The 22622-nt window shown below is 40.5% G+C and overlaps 5 protein-coding genes across 6 annotated transcripts; all 5 read right to left on the bottom strand.

The window, feature by feature from the left end:
• Window positions 1–2525: 2525 nt before the first annotated feature.
• On the bottom strand, window positions 2526–4420 carry LOC108058821 (probable cytochrome P450 12d1 proximal, mitochondrial). Of its 2 annotated transcripts, none has more exons than XM_070213693.1 (4): window positions 4257–4420; window positions 3861–4186; window positions 3686–3802; window positions 2526–3633 (listed from the first exon to the last, which is right to left on the bottom strand). In XM_070213693.1, exons 1-4 carry the CDS (start codon window positions 4344–4346, stop codon window positions 2613–2615), a joined length of 1554 nt encoding a protein of 517 aa, XP_070069794.1. In that variant the 5' UTR covers window positions 4347–4420; the 3' UTR covers window positions 2526–2612. The 2 variants fall into 2 exon arrangements, with proteins under 2 accessions (XP_070069794.1, XP_016999252.2); XM_017143763.3 differs by having other exon boundaries at window positions 4245–4417.
• Window positions 4421–5327: 907 nt separating this feature from the next.
• Window positions 5328–7149, bottom strand: LOC108058754 (probable cytochrome P450 12d1 proximal, mitochondrial). The gene is made up of 4 exons (XM_070213688.1): window positions 7020–7149; window positions 6625–6962; window positions 6447–6563; window positions 5328–6393 (listed from the first exon to the last, which is right to left on the bottom strand). The coding sequence occupies exons 1-4, from the start codon at window positions 7116–7118 to the stop codon at window positions 5373–5375; spliced, it is 1575 nt and encodes a 524-aa protein (XP_070069789.1). The 5' UTR covers window positions 7119–7149; the 3' UTR covers window positions 5328–5372.
• Window positions 7150–7549: 400 nt separating this feature from the next.
• On the bottom strand, window positions 7550–9324 carry LOC108058763 (probable cytochrome P450 12d1 proximal, mitochondrial). Its single transcript, XM_017143697.3, has 4 exons — window positions 9209–9324; window positions 8807–9144; window positions 8634–8750; window positions 7550–8570 (listed from the first exon to the last, which is right to left on the bottom strand). The coding sequence occupies exons 1-4, from the start codon at window positions 9308–9310 to the stop codon at window positions 7550–7552; spliced, it is 1578 nt and encodes a 525-aa protein (XP_016999186.2). The 5' UTR covers window positions 9311–9324.
• A 557-nt stretch (window positions 9325–9881) lies between these two features.
• Window positions 9882–10875, bottom strand: LOC138912506 (probable cytochrome P450 12d1 proximal, mitochondrial). Its single transcript, XM_070213486.1, has one exon. The coding sequence runs from the start codon at window positions 10792–10794 to the stop codon at window positions 9886–9888; it is 909 nt and encodes a 302-aa protein (XP_070069587.1). The 5' UTR covers window positions 10795–10875; the 3' UTR covers window positions 9882–9885.
• An 81-nt stretch (window positions 10876–10956) lies between these two features.
• LOC123002694 (probable cytochrome P450 12d1 proximal, mitochondrial) lies at window positions 10957–11663 on the bottom strand. Its single transcript, XM_044393089.2, has 3 exons — window positions 11531–11663; window positions 11135–11472; window positions 10957–11077 (listed from the first exon to the last, which is right to left on the bottom strand). The coding sequence occupies exons 1-3, from the start codon at window positions 11624–11626 to the stop codon at window positions 10957–10959; spliced, it is 555 nt and encodes a 184-aa protein (XP_044249024.2). The 5' UTR covers window positions 11627–11663.
• Window positions 11664–22622: the final 10959 nt, after the last annotated feature.

The raw sequence follows: 22622 nt of genomic DNA, 5'->3' as shown, positions 1-22622 counted from the left end.
CCTTCAAACAGGAAAAACCTCATATTTAAAAAAGTATTTTAATTTTATATTTAATTTTGGAATCAATTAAAAGTTGTTAGTAAAAGATTTGGTAAATCTACCAAATTATATTATAAAATTGTATAAAAAGTCTTAAGGCATAAAAAAATACTATTATATTAAATACTAAACTAAAAAAAAAGGAATTTGAAATTTTTTTTTTTTGGCTTATGAGTTTTATTAGTTTTATATTTACAAAGAAAATTCAATTTTAAAACGACATTTATTAGCTTTCGATGATCTGGAATTGTTTAACATTTTATTAAAATGAATAAAATTTTTTCTCAGCGTCCAGAAAAAGGGGAATAGAACTGGTCTTAGGGGGAGAAAAAATTAAAGGACAAGCTGAACGCATTCCTTGGGACACGGAATGACAGTGAGTGATTTGACCATACCCTCATTTGCGTGCAGCAAGGACCAAAGACCGGAGCTAAGCCCCAAGAACTGAGAACTGAGAAGCGAGATCCGAGTTCTGGGTTCTGTGTTCCGAGATCCAGGCACCAATGGATTAATGTGCAAGGATGCGACTCGTCAGGCAGGCCAAGAAAATTACGTCAAGCTACGCAATGGGCCCGGTTTTTCCTCCGTTCCCTTTCCATTCCCAATCCAAACCATTTTATTCTTGGAAATCTGATGATGAGCGCCGACTGCTGCGGGCGGGCGACTCCAGTGGGAGTGGCTCATTTACGCGCTGCACTCGAGTTTCAACTCGGCACGACGACGACGAAGGAAAAGCGGAAAAGCGAGGGGCTGCGAGAACTTTTCCAAGCTATTTCTGCGCCCAAATGACAGCGAAATGTAATAATGAAAAACTTTTTCTTTGTCAACTTGATGAGTATGAAATTTTTCACAAAAAAAAAGAAGGAGAAGTAAAAAAAGATTAAATAAAATAGAAGAAAGGAAAGGGTTGGCGGTGCGGCGAGCTAGAAATATGAAACGTCAGGACTGGTCCTTGGTTAGCCTTCGAGAGATTAGTTATGGCAAAGGAATTTCCAAGCGAAGGCGCACGCAAATGATTGCATGCCGCATTACGCATACGCCCGGTTGTGCGTGGAGTGAAGTGGCCTGGCGTAGCGTGTTTTAAAATTGAATTTTAATATACAGCAGACACAAAGAGATGTATGTCCAGTACCAGGCCATCCTATAAGCCATTCTACCACTCTACCACCCCGAAAAAAACACATGTTCTGCATTTTTACTTTGTTCTGGAGTCCTGCAGGACCCTGTATCATCCAACCCACCGTTTTGCTGCACCGCATCGAGGATTGCGGAATTCATAAGCTATGTGCGTTTGCTACAGAAGTGGAATTTTCGCCACGGCAAAGGATACCCGCCACCAGGTTCCTGGTTCCTGGTTCCAGGGATCCCCGGCATGCCATTAACCCACTCGCAAAAAGCGCAAAATCGCTTAAATTATTGTTACAAGCTGCCACTGCCAAGTGGCAAGAGCAACAACAGGAGGCAGAAGGCAGAAAGCAGAGGGCAAAGGGCAAACCGCCTGAGCTTTTGGCCGCGCTTTGCTTTGAGTGCCAGTTAGCATAACTCCGCCGGCCGCAGGCGAATATGTCTGCTGTTGTTGCTTTTGCCTTTGCCTTTGCTTCTATATAGTATAGTATACTCCTGATGTTGCTGCCGGTGCTGTGGGTGCTGCTCTTGATTTTCGCCGTTGCCGTTAGAAATATTTCCAGCCAGGCAAAGGACATCCTCTCACCTGCCCGTTCTCACCTGCCTGCCAAGCTGCCAACTTCTAACGGTAGCATACAGCCAGCTAAAAGTGTTTTTGGTGGCGAAAATCAGGTGGGAAAAATAAAAAAAAATAATACTAAAACAAATCGCAAAACAACAAATATAAAATTGGTATATACATAGCCATAATAAAATATAAACACAATATAAAAAGTTTTTCCTTTATAAAAACAGTTCTAATTTAAGCTATATTAAACAAATATATCATCAAAGAGTTTTTAGGTAATTAATTAATTTTGAGTTTTGCAAAAAGTTGGCAATCATGCAGGATGATTATATACTTAGTAAATGCTAATTAATTAGAATTAGCATGAGAAATGCAAATTGACAAATGCTAATTAATTATGAAATAATGTGCAACATATTTTTTCATACTTTATTAAAATAATAAAAAAAAGTACAACCATTTCTTATCCTTCTTTAAATGCAAATTAACTGATACTAATAACATTTACTTATTTGTAATTAATATTATTTCTTTCTCTGTAATGTTTTATCTACGTTATTAGATAAGCAATCAAATGGAATAACAATGGTCAAACAAATAGATTAACTGGCAATTCACTGTGAAATTCCCACGATACCTGTAATTACAGTCAACCATTAAGTACTCCTCTTTCACACTCTCTAAATTTAGAACATCAAGAGCGCTAGGAAAAATGAACGACAGGGATAGCCCAAAGAAATCTTATCTCGCTCTTTAAACAGTGGCGATGGCAGCCGGTAAAAGACAGTAATCCTATCTATCAACCAAGCATTTATTGTAAACAAAATATATATCTATAAGGAACTTATTGCACAACTAGGTGCAATGAATTAAGTGCGATTTACTGATCGACATCGATGAACTTGAAGGGAAAGTCAATGGCCGGTTCCATCACAAACATCGTTTTGAAGGGTCTGCTGGCATCACGATGGAACTCCACATGGAAATTGCGAATCAACTTGGCCACCGTGGTCTCCATTTCCAGGTCCACCACTCGCTTGCCAATACACATGCGGGGTCCAAAGCCGAAGGGCAGGAAGGTAAACGGGCTGACCTGCATCTTCTTTCCCGTCTCCGGATCGCGAAGCCAGCGTTCTGGTAGAAATTCATCTGGTCGCGGATAGAAGGTACTGTCCTTCATGAGGACATTGGAACCCACAAGGACAGTTGTTCCCTTGGGCACCGTGTAACCCGAAAGCGTCACATCATTTTGGCATGTCCTCATGGTTCCCAGACCATTGGGATAGTAACGCAGGGTCTCCTTGATCACTGCCCTCAAATAAGGCATATCCTTCATGGTATCCTCGTTGAGCAGGGTGTCCTTGGTGGGCATGATCCTCAGGAGTTCCTCTCGCAGTTTCAGCTGCTTATCCGGATGTTTTGAGAGACAGAGGAGAACGGCGGAAAGAAGCGTGGAAGTGGCATCCACACCGGCAAAGAGGATGTCTAAGCCCATTATCACAGCCACCTTTGGATCGATCGCCATCAACCTCTCCAGCATACTGTTGCTATTGATTTTTTCACCCGCCGCGCGACGCTTTTCCAGCGCCTCCTGGTTTTCCCTCAGCATTTTCATTGCCACATCCAAACTGGCGTTTAGTGTTCTCTTCATTTTTCTGTAGGTGGGCGTTGAAATCACTTTCCACATGGAGGGCTGGAAGTCGAGCTCAAAAGTCAACCGAAAGATATCCCTGGTGGTCTGGAAGAGAGTCATTGCATCGGGATTATCGCGATTATTCCTGATCAAACCCAATTGCCGATCGAAGGAAACAAGGGCTAGTGATTCGAAAATCATTCGACTTATTTCATCCGTGAAATTATCTGGAACTTCCAGGGTTTTGGGATCGCGAATCTCCTTAATTCTGTTGATAAAACGATTAGTCCATGATTTCATTTTAAGATCGTATAACTTACCTTTCGATAAACTCATTGTTAATATTGGACAGGGGTTCGTAGTACATTCGGAGGCCCCTTGGCTGCATGAATATGGGATTTAGGGCTGAACGCAGTTTGCCCCAAGTCTCGTTTTGTCTGTATAATTAAGTATTAATTAACTGGGGATTATAATCTACAAATCTCTTCAACTTACGCAGCCACCAGACCCTGAACTTCCCCATAGACATCGGGTCTAACATGTTGGCGGAAGTATACAATCGAATCCAGACCCTCGCGATGTGGCCAAATACCCTCGTTGCGGAAAACCGTTTCTATGTCTTTGGTGCTAAAAGTGGTAACCCAATCCTTGCGGCCAAACATTCCAGGCATAATAAAAATATCTCCATAACGCTTTCGCATTATAGAAGTATATTCCGTAACCGATGCATCTTGAAACTCGCCTCCGGGCATAAAAGCCCTCATGAATTTGAATGTGTTGGGTCGTGGGATCTCATTGTACGGCCTGGATTCCTCAGTAATCTAGAGTTAGGATCATTAATTCCTCAGTTTCCACTGCTGTTTCCATATATGTACTTACATTGTTATTTACCTGAGCTTGTGCCAATGCGGAGGTTGATCTCAGAGATCGAACGGGGCCTCCGAAAATAGCCACAGATCGCGCACTGTTCAAACTAATCATTCTCGTTCTTAACTAGTACTGAAAACCTGTCCACTTTGCACTGCGTTCTTATAGCCAAGTCTTATCGCAAAAACGTAGAAACAGAGAATAGAGGAGAGATAGAGAAATAACAGAAAAAGCTACACAAAGTAAAGCTTTCAAACCAAAACAAAACCGAGCAAACAAAGCATGAGTTTCAGTTTCTTATCAAATAAACGGTGTATCACCGTGAATTGCTTAGCCCACTCAGCACAAATTATAAACAACGGAGGCGTGAGAGTTGCAAAAACCGGTTTATCTATAACAAATAGTGTAATGGGACTTCTAATACCCATTAAAAATATTCTAAATATTTTAAAACCACAGAGAAGTCTCAGTTAAAATATTTGAACTCATTTAAAAATAAAATGTTATTACCAGATTTATGAAACAAATTTTTGTTAGTTTTATAAATTTAAAAAAGAAATGATTACATGTTCATACAATTTTTTAATACTTAAACTGACTGCTTGGCCTTTTAAACTGACAGAAACTAAATATTTTATCATAACAAACACTGATAGACATTCAATTTCTAAAACAATTTTTCTAAACACACACAAGTTTAGTGGGAAATGGGAAGCCGAAAAGGTGGAAAGAAATGGCCTCATTGATTTCCTGTTCAATTTTCAATTTTACGCCAATTTTCCAAAATTAGCCGCTAATTAAATTTGCATTTTGCAATTGCTCAAATTGGCCAAATCGTCCAACACAGTCGATGGTCCACACCTGACCAAAACAACCCACCACTCCACCGTGCACCCATTACCGCTAAAACATCACGGGGCTCGTTTAACTGTTGTTCGGCTTTTGGTTTTGGCTCTCGCAATTAAATAGCAATTTTAAGAGAGAGGTATTCCCCCTAGAGATAACAGCAGTCGCGTGCTGCAGATATCAAACTCGTGCCCCTTGAAACCAATCTAATCTAATGGGAAAATCTTTCAGTGCTCAGAATACGATTATATATTTATAATATTTTACATTAAAGTGTATCAATTTCACAGCCATTTAATGCTCGATATCGGTGAACTTAAAGCGGAACGGGATGGCCGGTTCCATGAGGAAGGAAGTCTTGTAGGGACAACTGGCATCGTAGTTGAATTCCACCTGGAAGTTCCTTATCAACTTGGCCACACTCGTCTCTATTTCCAGGTCCACCAATCGTTTGCCTATGCACATGCGAGGTCCAATGCCGAATGGCAGGAAGGTGAAGGGATTGATGGGGGTCTTCTTTCCCGTCTCGGGATCTCTTAACCAGCGTTCTGGCAGGAACTTCTCAGCTTCCGGATAATAGTTCTTGTCGCGCATTAGGAGATTCGAAGCCATAACCAAGTTAGTGCCCTTTGGCACATTGTAACCGGAAAGAGTAACGTCTGTGGGACAAATGCGTAGGTTGCCCAATCCATTGGGATAGTAGCGCAGGGCTTCCTTGATCACTGCCCTCAAGTAAGGCATATCCTTCATGGTCTCCTCATTGAGCAGCGTGTCCTTGGTGGGCATAATCTTCAGCAGTTCCTCCCGCAGCTTCCCCTGCTTCTCTGGATTCTTGGCCAGGCAAAGGAGCACAGCTGACAAGAGGTTAGATGAAGCATCGACTCCGGCAAACAGGATGTCCAGGCTCATGACAACCGCCAACTTTGGATCCACATCCATCATTCGCTGCAACATACTGTTGCTATTGACCTCTTCTCCCGCCTGGCGTCTCTTTTCCAGCAGCTCCTGGGATTCCTTCAGCAAATTCTGCGCAGCCACCAAGGACTCGTCGAGAACGCTGATCATTTTCTTAAACGCCGGCGTTTGAATATACCGCCACATCGATGGTTTCACATCCAAATCAAAGACATATTTGAGCACTCTTCGGACCATATTGAAAAGAACAAGAGCATCAGGATGGTCGCGATTCTTTCTGATCATCCCCATTTGGCGATCGAAGGCCACCAACGCCAGTGAGTCGAAAATCAGTCGTCTCATTTCGTCAATAAAGTCATCGGGGACTTCCAGGGTCTTGGCATCTCGTATTTCCTTAATTCTAAAGGTTAAAAGTCAGAAGAATATATACGAAATACTCGTAAAATTTCTTACCGCTCAATAAATTCATTGTTGATGTTGGAAAGTGGTTCGTAATAGACTTTCAAGCCCTTGGGTTGCATGAAAATAGGATTGAGAGCTGATCGAGTTTTACCCCAAGCCTCCGCTTGCCTGAAAATTTAATATAAATAATTAAATATATTTTCATTCGAATATTTTTTCAAAAACTTACGAGGCCACCAGACCGGGATGTGTTCCATAAACATCAGGCCTCACCTTAGTGCGGTAGTATTGAAACGAAGCAAACATCTCTCTTTCCGGCCAGATTCCTTCATTGCGAAATACCAACTCGATATCCTTGGTACTAAATGTGGTAACCCAATCCTTGCGTCCAAACATTCCGGGCATTATGAAGATGTCGCCATAACGATTTCTCATCGCTGATGCATAGACCACTATGGAGGCATCGTGAAACTCGCCGCCCGGCATAAAAGATCTAATGAACTCTATTTTTCCGGGACGTGGAATCTCTTTATAGGGTCGAACTTGTGCAGTTGCATTATCTTTTACCTAAGGAAATTATTCAATTAATTTACTTCATTCTGGTAAAACAAGTTCTAGACTCACACTTGAAACCGCCACCTGTGCTGGACAAGAAGCTGCCCTTACAGACTGAATCGAACCACCTGTAATGGCCACCCGCTGTGCTGTCTGCAAAATATTCATATTTACTTCGATCAACTGACTGTAGAATCGAACAACTGACCTATGAAAACAGTCGCCAGCTTATATAGTTCATTCTTATCTCAAGAGAGTGTAAACAAGGGAATCGATAAACCAAGCAGTACTAAAAATAATTCGCCACTCTCTACAACTCGCAATCGAACATGTCTTGCAGTTTTCCAGTCTAAATTCGTAGCTATCTTTGTGATTTGAATTGCACGACCCATTATCATGATAAGTCCTTTATTAACCTAGTCAAAAAATGTATGATGAAATTTTTGATAATGTTTGTCTATGCAGTTTTCCACAGAGTTCAACGTTCGACAAGATTTTTAATTGGTTTTTAATAAAGAGATAACAGTAGTCGCGTGCTAACTAAATAACGATATTTAGGTACAATATTTCACAATAATAAGTATAGATTTCACATCCATTTAATGATCGATATCGGTGACCTTAAAGCGGAAAGGAATGGCCGGTTCCATTAGGATGGTACTCTTGAAGGGGCGACTGGCATCGTAGTTAAATTCCAGATTGAAGTTCCTTATTAACTTGGCCACACTCGTCTCGATTTCCAGGTCCACCAATCGTTTGCCAATACAAATGCGAGGTCCAAAGCCGAATGGCAAGAAGCTGAAGGCATTGAAGGGGGTCTTCTTTCCCGTCTCGGGATCCCTTAGCCAGCGTTCGGGCAGGAACTTCTCAGCTTCCGGATAGTAGCTGTTATCCTGCAACAGGACATTCGATCCGAGAATGACATTGCTGCCCTTTGGCACTTTGAAACCGGATAGAGTGACGTCGGTGGGACAAACGCGAAAGTTTCCCAATCCATTGGGATAGTAGCGCAGGGCTTCTTTAATCACTGCTCTCAAATAGGGCATATCCTTCATGGTCTCCTCGTTGAGAGGCGAATCCTTGGTGGGCATAATCTTCAGCAGTTCCTCCCGCAGCTTTCCCTGCTTCTCTGGATTCTTCGCCAGACAAAGGAGTACAGACGACAAAAGATTGGAGGTGGTATCGACTCCGGCAAACAAGGTGTCCAAGCTCATGACCGTCGCCAGTTTGGGATCCACCTTCATCATCCGCTGCAACATGCTGTTGCTATTTATCTGTTCGCCTGCCTGGCGACGTTTCTCCAAGTCGTCCTGGGTTTCCTTCAGCAACCTCTGCGTCACCTCCAAACTCTCGTCGAGCAGTCGCATCATTTTCCTAAATGTTGGCGTCGAAATGTATTTCCACATCGACGGTTGGAAATCCACCTTGAAGATGCATTTGAGAGCTTCTTTGGTTACATCGAACAGTCTCAGGGCATCGGGATTATTTCGATTCCGACTGATCAGACCCATTTGGCGATCGAAGGCCACCAAACCAAGGGAATCGAAAATCAGTCGGTTTATTTCCTCCACAAAGTTATCGGGAACTTCTAGGGTCTTGGCATCTCGAATTTCTTTGATTCTGGAAGAGGTTAGTCCAAGTTAGGATCATAAATAATGAATATATTTATATTTTATATCTCACCGCTCAATAAACTCATTGTTGATGTCAGAAAGTGGTTCGTAATAGACTCTCAAGCCCTTGGGTTGCATGAAAATTGGATTGAGGGCCGATCGCATTTTACCCCAAGCCTCCGCTTGCCTGAAAATTGAAAAATGTGTTGATGGAATTGCAAAGAGTTATGTTTTACAACTTACGCGGACACTATTCCCACATTTCCCCCATAGAAATCTTTTCTTAGGTGAGTCCGGTAATATGTCATCGAAGGGAAGACGTCTCGCTGGGGCCAGGCTCCCTCATTGCGGAAAACCATCTCCATGTCTTTGGTACTGAAAGTTGTGACCATATCCTGGCGACCAAACATTCCAGGCATTATAAATATATCACCATAACGATTTCTCATCGCCACTGCATAGTCCACTATGGACACATCGTGAAATTCTCCGCCAGGCAAAAAAGCCCTGAAGAACTCAAATTTACTGGGGCGTGGTATCTCCTTATACGGTCGAGCTTCAACAACGGCATCATCGGTGACCTAAGGAAAAGGTTTTCATTAGTTAATTTTTATATTAAATTAAAGTAATATCATTTCTACTCACTTTGGCTAAAACTTGAGCCTGGTCAGAAGCTGCCCTTAGTGTTAATCCATTAATCGATCCATTCAAAAACAAAATTCGCTGTGCACTTTGAAAAATTCTCATTATTAATATGTATATTTCACTGCTTCCACAATTTAGCAACTGACTTGTAAAGACTGCCAGCAAACTTTATATAGCTACCCTTATCTTTTGAGAGAAGAAACCCACCAGAGTAAAAGCAATGCGAATCTAAAAAGCAAAACAAAATAAAAAAATAAGTATCACCTCAAAATTCACAAGCCAGCATGACTCGTTAGAATTGTGTCCGCTCACCGTGATAAAAACCGAAAATATAGCGGTCAAAACCAGAAAAACGTTCTTTTGTTAAATCCTTCGATACCCTACGCAATAAGCATTTTTTTTATATTATTCCATGAAAAGCTTTTTAACATAACACGTCCCCTTACAAATATATTAAAAAGCTTCACATATTATTATTATAAGCGATGTACCTGGTCACAAAATGTATGATGAAATTTCTTATAATGTTTGTCTATGCAGTTTTTCAAAGGGGTAAACGTTCGATAAGATGTTTCGGGGGTTCCCATAATAGTCGCGTGCCTGCGGCTTCTTAAGAAAACCTTGTCATTATTAATAAGCATATTTATTAACAATATTTAACATATTTATCCAAGTATTTAATGCTCGATATCGGTGAACTTAAAGCGGAATGGGATGGCGGGTTCCATAAAGAAGAAAGTCTTGAACGGGCGACTGGCGTCGTAGTTGAATTCCACCTGGAAATTCCTTATCAACTTGGCCACACTCGTTTCGATTTCCAGGTCCACCAATCTTTTGCCAATACACATGCGAGGTCCAAAGCCGAATGGCAAGAAGCTGAAGGCATTGAAAGGGGTCTTCTTTCCCGTCTCGGGATCCCTGAGCCAGCGTTCTGGAAGGAACTTCTCAGCTTCCGAGTACAAGCTGTTATCCTGCAACAGGGCATTGGATCCGAGAACGACGATACTGCCCTTGGGCACATTGTAGCCTGAGAGGGTTACGTCTGTGGGACACACACGAAAGTTTCCCAATCCATTGGGATAGGTGCGCAGGGCTTCCTTGATCACTGCCCTTAGGTAAGGCATATCCTTCATGGTCTCCTCATTGAGAGGTGAGTCCTTGGTGGGCATAATGTTCAGCAGCTCCTCCCGCAACTTCCCCTGCTTCTCTGGATTTTTGGCCAGACAAAGGAGCACCGCTGACAGGAGATTAGAGGTGGCATCGACACCGGCGAACATGGTGTCCAAGCTCATGATCGTCGCCAGTTTGGGATCCACTTTCATCATCCGCTGCAGCATGCTGTTGCTATTTATCTCTTCGCCTGCCTGACGCCGTTTCTCCAAGGTGTCCTGGGTTTCCTTCAGCAATCTCTGGGCCACTTCCAAACTCTCGTCGAGAACACTCATCATTTTCCTAAATGTTGGAGTGGATATGTATTTCCACATCGAGGGTTGGAAGTCTAACTTAAAAGTGTATCGGAAGGCCAATTTGATTAATTCGAACAATCTCAAGGCATCGTGATTATTGATCCCACTTGTCAGACCCATTTGGCGATCGAAGGCCACCAAGCCAAGGGAATCGAAAATCAGTCGGCTTACTTCCTCTGCAAAGTTATCAGGTACTTCAAGGGTTTTAGCATCTCGTATTTCTTTGATACTGGAAAGTGTTAAAAGTCAGGTGGTTTTGGGGCTGTACTGTTTGTGCTTATCCTACCGCTCTATAAACAGGTCATTGATGTTGGAAAGTGGTTCGTAATAGACTTTCAAGCCCTTAGGTTGCATGAAAATGGGATTTAGGGCAGTCCGTAGTTTACTCCAAGCCTCCGCTTGCCTTGACATGTAAAAAAGACGTTAATGGTATTTTTAAAAGTTATATTTTAAAACTTACGAGTTCACTATTCCCAGATTTCCTTCATAAAAATCTTTTCTTATGTGAGTCCGGTAATATGTTATCGAAGGAAATACGTCTCGTTGTGGCCAGGCTCCCTCATTGCGGAAAACCATCTCTATATCTTTGGTACTGAAACTGGCGATCAGGTCCTGGCGACCGAACATTCCGGGCATTATGAATAAATCACCATAACGATTTCTCATCGTCGTTGAATAATCCACAATGGACACACCGTGAAATTCTCCGCCAGGCAAAAATGCCCTTACGAACTCGAATTTACTGGGACGTGGTATCTCCTTATAAGGTCGAGCTTCAGTGGCGGCATCATCGGTTACCTAAAGTAAAGGTTTATATTAACTATACATTTTTTAATTACGTACAATTTTTACTCACACTTCCAAAAACCTGAGCCTGGCTAGAAGCTGCCCTCACGAAGTTAATCGATCCATTCGACAAAACCAGACGATGTGCACTTTGAAAAATTCTCATTATTAATATTTTCCACTGCTAAAACAATTCAACAACTGACTTGTAAAGACTGCCAGCAAAGCTTATATAGCCTACCCTTATCTCTTGAGAGGAGAAAACCTCCCGAGAGTAAAAGCAAAGCGAATCTATAAAGCAAAACAGAATAAAAAACTACTATCACCTGAAAATTCTCAACCCAGCATGACTCGTGAAAAATTGTTACCATTCACCATGATAGAAACCGAAAATATAACGCTGAGTGCCAGAAAAATTTGTTGGGGTAACTCGTTTGGATAATTAAATTTTAATGGTTTGCTGAAAAAAATGACATTTTCAAAAATAAAAATTTAAAATATTTATAAAAATTTAAATAAATTATTATATATATTTATTATATTTTAATTATATTTTTTTATGGAGTATAAAATCATAATTAAATAGAATGGTACAAAGACTTTAAAAATATACGTGTTAGCTTATTTATCTTGAACATTAAATTAATCATTTACTTCTTTTTCCTTGAAAATAACACAGGTTTATCTTGCATTACTTAAGACTTTAATCTTTAATATCTATGTAATAAGAAGAGAAATGAAACTCTTGAGTTCCCAAGACTTGGCCAAGAAGTGCTGTGCTCTGCTGTGGTCCCCCAAAACAAATTACGCCAGCCAAATGCAATCCAAGAAGAGGCTGTAAATCTTGGCGGCATTGTTGTACTATATCTGCCTCGGATCCCCGGTTGCCCGGATCCCCTGATCCTGGATCCTGGTTGCAGGAATCCTTTAGTACCGTGCCTCTCCCATGTGCATAATCAGTGCACTCAGGCATTGCACAAAAGGCGGAGCGGAGAACAGAACCCAGTTATGTTCAAGTGTCACCAAGGCTGGCCGCAACTGTCGGCAATAACAAACCCAGTGTCGAGTGGAATGGAGAGGGGATGGGGGGGAATCCCATGACTCCCATTTTCCTGCTCTGCTCCTGACGCAAGGAGACGTGTTCCTGCGGCTCCATTTTGTACCTGCTCCCGACATACATGGCAGCCATCTCCTGGCCTCCATTTCACCCCTTTCATTGGTCCTGAGTGCGTGTGGTCTCCGGTTGCAGTTGGAGTATGGAATAGGGAGTAGGGAGCATGGAGTTGCCGTTGCAGTTGCTCACTTTTGCCCATTCCCATTTTAACCATCCACATGGCCTAAACCAGCTGCCAAATGGCATCTGCCGCCTGACACATCTCCTGAATCCATTGCTGAATTCAGACTTTGGCTTCTTCAGTTCCAGTTCCTTCTTCTTCCTCGTGCTCTCATCCCCTTCCCTTTGTTTCACTCGCCGGTGAAAGGTTTTTAAATTTCGACTGGAGCACCCTTGAAGCTGCCTTTGGCAAGTGGCACAACATCCTGCCACACACGGCGCCCACTGCCACTCCCACTTAACTGCTGGAATTTCTCACGTGTGCCGAGCATCTTTTGAAGACCGGGCTCTGAGCGCATCAGGCGCAACGACTTGAAGTGTTTATATTCCATGCCGACAACTTTATCCACACCCCAAGTGCACAGAGAGAAATAAATGGAATTGGAGCACTTAAAGGATTTTTATTCAACGTTGGGAATTGGGTGTTTGCCAAAAATAATTCAAATTTAATCGTTTAATTTAGAGTTCAAATATTTTATATGGTTTGATTTACAAATAAAATCATTTCAATCAATTTTTAAATTTTCAGGGATTTAGCTTAAACTATTTTAATGTTATTAAATAAAATATTTTAACAAGAAAAAATTCAGAATTAAATTCAGAATTAATTGCACTAATTTTAAAAAAATTCTTTAATATTTTTTAAGCAAACTAAAATAATGATAAAGAAAAAATTTTCCCTAAGGACTTGTTTATTTTTTCCAGTGTACCAATAACAGCAACAGTAGCAACATCTCTGCCAGAAGCAACATCAAGAACCGCAGGAGCAGGAGCGCAGCACACAGTTGCCTTGTTTATGGTAATTACTTCACAAATCCTGCAACTTTTTAATTAACTTAATTTGCTTAAAATGCAACAACTTTCTATATATATGTACTATATATATGTGTGTGTAGGAGTGTAGCTGTAGAACGCAACAAAATTTTGCACAAAAATGAAACTGCATTTTATGTGGCCTAAATGTTTCTGCTGTTGGCTGTTGGTCATCAAATCAAGTGATTGCCCGGCACACGAGACTCGGCACCTAAGACTCGGCAGGACATGTGGTTAACGCTATTTTTCCATGTCATGTCACCCGGCTGACAACTCTCCGTGTTTGGATGCGGTTGGTGGGTGGTTGGGTGGTTGGTGGCCACGAACAGCCTTCAAATGCACACGGCTGGAACGCACATTGTCAAAATTCGTCACTTGGCCAACACTCCAGCCTCCTCCTCCATCCTCCCACCTTTCGCACCCAACACGTGGCCTAATGAGCTGTCAGCAACCATGGGCTGCTACCAACTTGGCAAAGCAACCACAAGATTTTGCAGACACTTCTGGCCAACACGCAGACAACTGAGCATTTTCCATACATGTGTGCTGTGGTCCATTGTGTGTGTCTTAACATGTCTTGATTGCCAAAAACGAAGACTGGTACCAAAATATTGCCAGTTGCAACTGCAACACAATCAGAAACCCACATCGAAATAAGGCCCTCGGGCTTTTCTGTTTATGGACTGCTAACTAATTTGGTTTAATGGATTTTCTGGCATCGATATGGCTATCAAGTCTGTGGCTCCTTTGAGCCGCTTGCCATAATAATGGCAGGGATTTTCTATTTATGTGGCCCAAACACTAGTCTACATGACCAATACAAATCGCTTTTACCCTTTTGCACGATTAATGTCACATGAGCAAAGGCAATTTTCATTCGAAAAATGTCCTTTTCAAAGGTGAAACCAAAATGTTATTAAAATCTGCTGAACTGAACTGAACTAATGAACTTTGGTTTTCGAATTGGTTTCGGTTTCTTCGGTTCGAAATCCATACTGACACCCAAAAAATAACTTGATTTGAAAGCCTGTTCGAGTTTCAATTGTGGGTTTCTCCCTCACTATTTCGCTCTATTTTGAGTTCAGATAATTAGTTATTCTCGCTAATTCAAGTGTTTATTCGAAGTCAGAGAATCTCCAAAAGAAAAAGAAATCGGTATATCATGGTAAAAACGATATGCGTTCTTAAAACCAGAAATTTACCATGCGCATATCGTTTTCATCCCAGCTTGTTTTTCTTTTGTGTGGACTCATCATTAAACCACTAAATGCCCGCCGTTTAAGCTAAGCCCTTTGGCACATTGTTTGTTTGATTGACCGCGACTAATTAATAAATTGTGGCAGTTCGACAATGTTTAACTTGGCTGGCAAAAAAAAAAGCAATATGATGCCCGCATAGTTGACTTCTCACACACACAGCCGAGCATTTTGTTGATTAAATTATAATAAGCGATGGCAGCTCTTCGGGGCTCTTAACCCCCTTCTTTGCCGAATTAACCCAAAACCCACCCATATAAGTCAACAATTACAATTATGCTTTGATGACCGTATGACCAGCACACATTAATTTATAATTTGTTCAAATTATAATTGCCGGCCATAACTGCAACAACGCACGCCAGTGGCATTTGGGGCATTAACACTAACACCCCGGGGACATGACTAAGCCCCTGACACAGCATACGAAACAAGGCAGCCCGAAGAGGGGCCCACACGAATTTAACCTCTTCAATTGACCAGGGCGCTGGGTGGGTTGAGGATGGGGGATTGCTGGATTGTTTGTCTGTTGACCTTCATGACGTCGTCGTCGTCGTCAGCAGCAGCAGCAGACAAACATACGTTTGCACACACCCATCTGCGATTGCACTCAAGGGTTGCACTCTCGTTCGCCTGTCACTCACTTTTCATCGGGGATTTTCCCAGCTGCCCGCATACCCTGGAACGAAATCTATGGGAACATTTTCCAATGTAAAGAGGTTCTTTCACTAATTAGAGTTAAGTACCATATCAAATTTATGGCTAAAAACTTTAATGAAAATTCATTTCGAAAATGCATTAGAGAAAATATTTGGTTTTAGCCTATTTATATTTTCTAAAAATAATGGAAGTTATAGATATCAAATTTGATATAAATTTACCAAAATATTGTATATTTATACATTTTATTAGTACATCTTAAAAAGACCTATGAAAACTATCGTAATGTAAAAACTTACAAAAGTTTAATTTTTACATTTTGAAAATGTTTAATTTAGGCTTTAAGTTTATGACTGATAAGCCTTGAAGATTTATTTTTATAAATGTCGATGTGTACATTTGAATTTAACAAAGTTTGTTTTTTTTTTTTTAAATAGAAACATTTTTTTTAATTTTTTGTATGTATTTATATTAAGTTATGTATTTATTTATTTATATATTTACCAGAGACCCATGACCAGGTATCACTCAGCTGAAAGCCTGCGTGACCGTTTAATTAACCGAATATGACGCATTCGATCTAAATTGAATTATTGACTCGGTTTTTATGAATGAATCGCTCGTAAATGATTCAGCCGGCGGCCAGAATACGAGCGTGAGTGTCGCAAAAATACTGCTCGAATATGTATCTTGGGCTCATTCAATAAATGATTATTTATGGGGGCCAACGGAGGCGGCTTCTGCCAGTGAATTCCGGTTAAAAGTTGCTCAGTGGCAAGCCGAGCTCATTAATTTTTTTGGAAGAAACCCCCCTCCCTGCAATTTTGACGCCAAAGGTGGAGTTCAAATGGCAACCGGGTTGAAGAAGATTTCTCAATTGTCGCTGTGGCGCCCAGAGGGTATGACAATTTAATTAATTAACGGCACAGAACTCACTTTTCAACATGTGGTGGTGGTGGAGGAAGTAAGGAAGAAAACCTAGGAGACACATATTGACTTGGCCCCTTGGCCCCTGCTTATTATTCGGTAACCGAAAAAGCCGCAAACTGGATGTGAGGCAGCCACTTCTGTTGCTTCTCGAGTGGTGACCTCCCATCCCCCTCGATATTTTGGTGGTGGTTTCATCAATCATGGGTAGTAGAAGTGGAACCTCGCCCGCAGGCGCCTAACCCTTCGATGAACTCATTGAACCCGACGACGACGACTATCACATTCCATGAGGGCCCCTGCCTAATTGCATTATTTGCTATATTAAAGTCAAATTAACGGGGGGCAAACATCACAGGGCCCCTTGGAAATTCAACTGGTGAATGTTTAATGGGCATTTTGCTTTGATGTCTGCTGGCTATCGCATTTCCCACTTTGCCATTTCACCATTTTGCCATTTAAAGCAATTTGCATTTATGTTTTTCTAAAATGTTTCCATATCCATGCAGCCAGCAAATAGAGTTATTACATGAAGTGGCCGTTTGGTTTTCGCCAGCGGATTCATTCCATGGCTCTGGCCGAAAAATGTTATTTCATAAGCGTTGCATGCCTCAAATTTTACAGAAAATAAACATTCCGCATCGCCGCATCCAATTCTATATGTATCTGTATCTCCAGTGTGTTGCCAATTCCTTTTTTTTTTGCTGTTTGTATTTCAGTTTGTGTTTGCGTTTGTTTTTGCATATCTGCATCCGAACAAAGTGCTGCTCTCGGTTATGTGCCACAACAATTTCGTTGTTTTTTGTTTGGCTTGACATAAATTACAGCGACAGCACGCAAAACTTCAGCACGCATATTTTCCAGCTTTTGCAGCTACAGAGTTTTTCAGCATTCAGCTATTCGGGGCACACAGGATACACACAGGATGCCGAAACGCAGGCCACAGGACCCGGGGCCTTTCATTGACATTCCCACCGAACCCCCGAATTCCCACTTTCGCCCAGGGTGAAACATACATTTTTGTCAAATTTTGTCAATTCTTAAACCGAAACATATTTCTGCTTGCTGCCCCTGACATTCCATAGTTATGCTAATGCCAACATCGGGTCGAAAGTGGGTGAAGATGTGGCAGAGCCATCACCTCTGGCCCTCTAGGAAATGTGTCCAGGATATAACACACCGAAAGTCTGGCAGCAGTAAATTGAAAAGGCCACAGCACACTGGTCAACAGAAAAAGCGAAAGGATAAACTTGCCCAAAGACAAGTGGAAAACAAACATAAAAGCCTCATTATAGCAAACAGCTAAGAAATCTTGCAGGGTGCTTTAACCAAAATATTTTGACCATATCTAGATTATAATATTCTACATTGGAAGAAAGAGGAGTTGAATACATTTTCGAAAAAAATTAGGATCTACCGGTGATTATATAAGCTTCGGTCAAAATATATTAGTTGTATTTATTCCTTGAAAAGTAAAAATAATTAATTCTTTTAATTAAATAAATTTTTTGATAAGCATGTTAATTTTAATTACATATGAAACCAGCAACTTAAAATAAATGTCTAAAGAGTGTTTACGAGATTTTTGTCATTTGTGTCAGCATTTAATGTCTGATTTCTTATGTACAGTCAAAAAAACATTAATTATTAATCGTTCGATAGAAACATCCATTATTTACTTTTATTTAATTAAACATAATGTTAAATATTAATAGAGTCAGATCCAAAATGTGGTATAACTTGTAACATATATACATTTTTCTTCGTGTATAACTGAAAGAATAGACACTATCGAACGTGTAAACATCAATTTGCGATTAAATATTATCGTAAATGTGGGAGGCCAACCCCTGAATCGCAGATCTTTAGCCCAGAGAAAGGGGAAGTGGTGGCTGGAAACAAAGCATACTTATTTGGGTCACTCACGCACATACAAATGTTTTCCCTGTTTTTGTCTGGGCACAGATTGCCGAACACGTTTGGGGGAAAGTGGCGGCAAGGACTAGACGGCAATTTGGTAAACAAGTCGGCCATGACTATATTTAGGTGTCCGTCGCGTTACCATCGTAAAACCCATGCTGAAATAATAAAGTGGACACTGGCATTGCATAAATTGGCACAGGAGAAGAGGCCAAAGTCAAAGCCAAAGTCGGATTTGGGCCAAGTCGCGTATTGCTGCACAATACATAACTTTACGACTCGTCTCCCTCGCTTTTCCCCAGTGAATAACGGCCTTTCAGGGGGAAACCAAACGTGAGCGGCACTTGCAATCCCCATGAATGGGTCTTCCAGTCTGCAGGCGGAAATTTCGGGCGGTTTGGTATGCTGTGTAAGTCGCTTTTTTATGACCTTTGGCCGTACAAATATGTGCGTAAGATATGCGGAGATGGGCCATTCCAACCCGCTTTCCCCGTCGCGGAGGTCAGGCTGAAGTGTCGTCGGGTGTAAATCATATTTACAGTGGTACTGTAATTGAATTAGGCCTTCCTCCATTCGAGAAGCCACCAGCTGCTGGGGGAAAACAGAACAGCAAGCATTAAAACAAGGGGGAATTTAATTCAACGTGTAAGAGCACTTATTTGGAGCAGTTCTAATCGAAGAAAATGTACTGGCCATTGGGTTATTTTTGTAAATTTCTTAAGTCAAAGCAAAGAGTTTGAATTTTATCAACCATAAACAGAAAGACAAACTCAGTAGGCTAAGAATCCTTGCGTCGGGGAACTTTTAGGAAAACGCAGTTTAACTTGGGAATTCGTAACGAATTCAAAAATATAGCATCCATTTAGGTACATTTTTGATGTTGCATAGTGTAATTTATTTATATTTTGTATTATACAATTATAATAAATTATATAATTATACTATTATATAAAGTGGGCTGGGTCGATTTGTTGTATGGCTACAATTGGGATTTTCACTATTACTCCCTACTTGGGAGCATATATTTCCAGTAAAAATAGGTAAAAAGGTCAAAAAAGGTTGACATATTCCAGAATACAATTTTAGGTTGAATTTGCAAAAATATGCCGCGTGAAACAAATATGTGTGCAATCCAAAAAATTTTTGGACTGCTTGTTTAAAATATATTTTTACCTAAAATCCGATGCGCAGTAATTAGTTACTAAACAAGAAAGGAAGCTAGCTTCGGCCAGCCGAAGCTTATATACCCTTGCAGATCATTCCTATTAATTAACAAATCGCAAAAATGTTCAATTTTCTAATATTTCTCATTAATTTTCCGATTGTTCCTATGGCAGCTATATGATATAGTCGTCCGATTTTGATCAAATTAAAATTGAAATTCGGAAATATTTAAAAAGAGTCATATCCTAGAGTGGAAGATAATACAAAAAAAATCAAAGAAACTTGAATTTATTTCCTATTACTTTTCCATTAATTTTCCGATCGTTCCTATGGCAGCTATATGATATAGTAGTCCGATTTTTTAAATAATTAATTCGAAATTCAGAAATATTTAAAAAATAACATCCCCAAAAGTAGAAGGTAATATTTCAAAAAACACCGAAGCTAGAATTTTTTTTCCGTTTTTTTCCGTTTTTTTTTCGATCCTTCCTATGGGAGCTATAAGATATAGTTGTCCGATCCGGTCGGTTCCGACATATATACTACCTGCAATAGAAATACGACTTTTACGAAAGTTTCATCGCGATAGCTTCAAAACTGAGAGACTAGTTTGCGTAGAAACGGACGGACAGACGGACGGACAGACGGACAGACGGACGGACAGACGGACAGACGGACAGACGGACAGACGGACGGACAGACGGACATGGCTAGATCGACTCGTCTAGTGATGCTGATCAAGAATATATATACTTTATGGGGTCGGAAACGTCTCCTTCACTGCGTTGCAAACTTCTGACTGAAATCATAATACCCTCTGCAAGGGTATAAAAACAGTGGTAAGTCGCTAAATAGAAGATTTGGCTCCTACTTTAAAAAGGGATCCTTCTTTTCGGTGGCCAATGCCCTTTCTTATCAGCTTTGCACTAATTATAATTAGTTCTCCTTCTCCCTTCAATCCAATCTGTCAAAGGCCAACGGGTTAATCCGTTTCAATGACTTCCGCAGTCTATGAATCTTGATATGAATCTCTTTTAGCTAGCATTCTAGACATTCCCTTGGCTTTCCTCTTCGCTAGTCTGGAAGATAGGGCGAAAGTCATAAATAAACTGATTCTGGTTTTCCGTGCTTGTTTTGGAGGTGTGTTTCGGATCTGTCAACAGTTATATCTTAAAAAATATCGTTGCGAAATTTTACATAAAAATTTCATGTAAAATACACTAGTTGCGTATAATGCGCACCTATTCAATGCCACAATTTAAATTACAATTTACCTACACCCTTTTCGACACTATTAATACTACAGAGTTTAAATTAATTCAGTAATTCAGTACCACCTTTCTATTCTTGACCAAGTATCAAGAAATAAAATATGTATCGTGTTGCATATGTACGCGAAGGGACCAAATGGCTTAGTGGTGTCACCCATAAGTAATACCACCTGAGTGAGAAGTGTTAGGAACGGAGTTCATGGTCCGAAACTTACTGTATCCTTAAGTTCCGACTGCAATGTCTAAATTAATTAGTAGCTATCCTTCACACAATGGTTGACAATATCATGTACGGTGCAGGCTGCACATTAGAATGGATATCTTTTGTCATGTTATTAGGTGGACTGAGTCCAGTCAACTCGTTAAAGGGGGTAAAAGAAACCCAAGAGGCCAGAATAATAAAATTTTTCTTAAGCTCACCAAAAATTTCAACAATGGATCACGTAATCTGTTTAAGTGTGTAAGGGATTTCAATTTTGTTCTCGCTAGTTTCTAGAAATTTGGGCAGTAAAGTTTGCGAGCGGGGTTTACAGAAAAAAATTGTTGCTGTATACTTTTTAAATACCACATTTCCTTTGGGGGTTTATCCCCAATCCCCCCAGGATCCACGCATTTAAAACGCCCCGCAGTGGGGATGTTTGACAAACATAGCTGTTGCTTTTCGCCGACAGATGGCCTTTATACTTAACAACCCCAAACACCACCATATTTACATCTTGTAAAATATTTTTTTACATTTGCAACACCTTTTGTCGAGCTTCATGTAAAACACACAAGTGGCGTAGGTGGCGCACTTATTTGTGTGTATAAAAGTAACACTCAAATTTTCCATTGGCGGTCTAAAACCGCCGACGGTTTGGCAACACCCGCTTTTCTACGCGCCTATATTTAAATGTGAAAAATTATATAAATTTGTATGCATTTGAAATAAAAAGTATTAATTTATGGTAGGTGAGGTAAAATGTGCAACCTTATTTTGGGAAACCATTTTTGAGAACAAAGAACAAAGAGTGTTTAGCAAAATATTTATGGGGTGGGGTATGTTAGAGAAAGACATTAGGCCAAAATAATTAATTTTATCTTAACCTCACCAAAAATATCAACAATGGATGCTCACGTAAACTGCTCAAGTCATTAAGGGATTATTTTCCAATTATCATTGACTAATTTGCCTACAGAGAGAAACGTGTATATTGAGTAAAAATATGCCAAAAAGTACGATAATACAATTTCGTTCCGTCAAGTTTCTAGAAATTTGGGCAGTTACAAGCAAAGCAATTCTAAATTTTAAAAAATGTTCTCCTTTAAAGAAAATTTGTTCCCAAGTGTGTTTACTTTATTAAATAACCCTGTTAGAAACATGGTTAAATGCACGGTATTCTCGTAAACTGCCATGTTCGTAATTGGTTTTTAATCTGCCGCAATTTGAGGCCCCATTTGGAAGCGAATCCATCATGGCTGTCGAACTTTTTGGTTCGTGGTTATCGGTACTTCCTCTGGCCACAAATCAAGTAGCCGCAGTGTTGCCTTTTAGAGAAAAAGGCGCCAAGTGGCACTTCCCGTTTGGAGATCTAAGATCTTGAAAGATCTAACACCGATGCCGCAATCGATCGATTGATACAGATATTGGCTGTGATCTTGTACGATATTTCTCGTGCATTAATTGCTTTTGATTTTTGGCTTGGACCGCGTAAACAGTTTGAAATGTAGCTCACGATCACATGTCTTTTGGGCCCGAAAATGGAAACGAGTGCAACAGACTTTGCCACTTTGGCCGGTGTGAAATAAATTGAGTAATTAGGCGGTGTCGGAGTCGGG

This window comes from Drosophila takahashii, chromosome 2R (genome assembly GCF_030179915.1).
Source record: "Drosophila takahashii strain IR98-3 E-12201 chromosome 2R, DtakHiC1v2, whole genome shotgun sequence".
Classification (NCBI taxonomy): domain Eukaryota; kingdom Metazoa; phylum Arthropoda; class Insecta; order Diptera; family Drosophilidae; genus Drosophila; species Drosophila takahashii.
The sequence above is the reverse complement of the archived record's forward strand: the minus strand, read 5'-3'. Positions and strand labels throughout refer to the sequence as shown.

What these genes read in the sequence shown, in the direction of transcription:
- LOC108058821 (XM_017143763.3), bottom strand. Translation starts at nt 4,346, where the DNA reads ATGATTAGTTTGAACAGTGCGCGATCTGTGGCTATTTTCGGAGGCCCC. An exon ending in AAGCTCAGGTAAATAACAAT is followed by an intron (nt 4,187 to 4,244) that starts GTAAGTACATAT and finishes TCCTAACTCTAG; the next exon opens with ATTACTGAGGAATCCAGGCC. An exon ending in GTTCAGGGTCTGGTGGCTGC is followed by an intron (nt 3,803 to 3,860) that starts GTAAGTTGAAGA and finishes TTAATTATACAG; the next exon opens with ACAAAACGAGACTTGGGGCA.
- LOC108058754 (XM_070213688.1), bottom strand. Translation starts at nt 7,118, where the DNA reads ATGAATATTTTGCAGACAGCACAGCGGGTGGCCATTACAGGTGGTTCG. An exon ending in CACAGGTGGCGGTTTCAAGT is followed by an intron (nt 6,963 to 7,019) that starts GTGAGTCTAGAA and finishes TAATTTCCTTAG; the next exon opens with GTAAAAGATAATGCAACTGC. An exon ending in AACAATGAATTTATTGAGCG is followed by an intron (nt 6,394 to 6,446) that starts GTAAGAAATTTT and finishes TTTAACCTTTAG; the next exon opens with AATTAAGGAAATACGAGATG.
- LOC108058763 (XM_017143697.3), bottom strand. Translation starts at nt 9,310, where the DNA reads ATGAGAATTTTTCAAAGTGCACAGCGAATTTTGTTTTTGAATGGATCG. An exon ending in AATGTGGGAATAGTGTCCGC is followed by an intron (nt 8,751 to 8,806) that starts GTAAGTTGTAAA and finishes TTCAATTTTCAG; the next exon opens with GCAAGCGGAGGCTTGGGGTA. An exon ending in AACAATGAGTTTATTGAGCG is followed by an intron (nt 8,571 to 8,633) that starts GTGAGATATAAA and finishes AACCTCTTCCAG; the next exon opens with AATCAAAGAAATTCGAGATG.
- LOC138912506 (XM_070213486.1), bottom strand. Translation starts at nt 10,794, where the DNA reads ATGGGTCTGACAAGTGGGATCAATAATCACGATGCCTTGAGATTGTTC.
- LOC123002694 (XM_044393089.2), bottom strand. Translation starts at nt 11,626, where the DNA reads ATGAGAATTTTTCAAAGTGCACATCGTCTGGTTTTGTCGAATGGATCG. An exon ending in AGGCTCAGGTTTTTGGAAGT is followed by an intron (nt 11,473 to 11,530) that starts GTGAGTAAAAAT and finishes CCTTTACTTTAG; the next exon opens with GTAACCGATGATGCCGCCAC. An exon ending in AATCTGGGAATAGTGAACTC is followed by an intron (nt 11,078 to 11,134) that starts GTAAGTTTTAAA and finishes TTACATGTCAAG; the next exon opens with GCAAGCGGAGGCTTGGAGTA.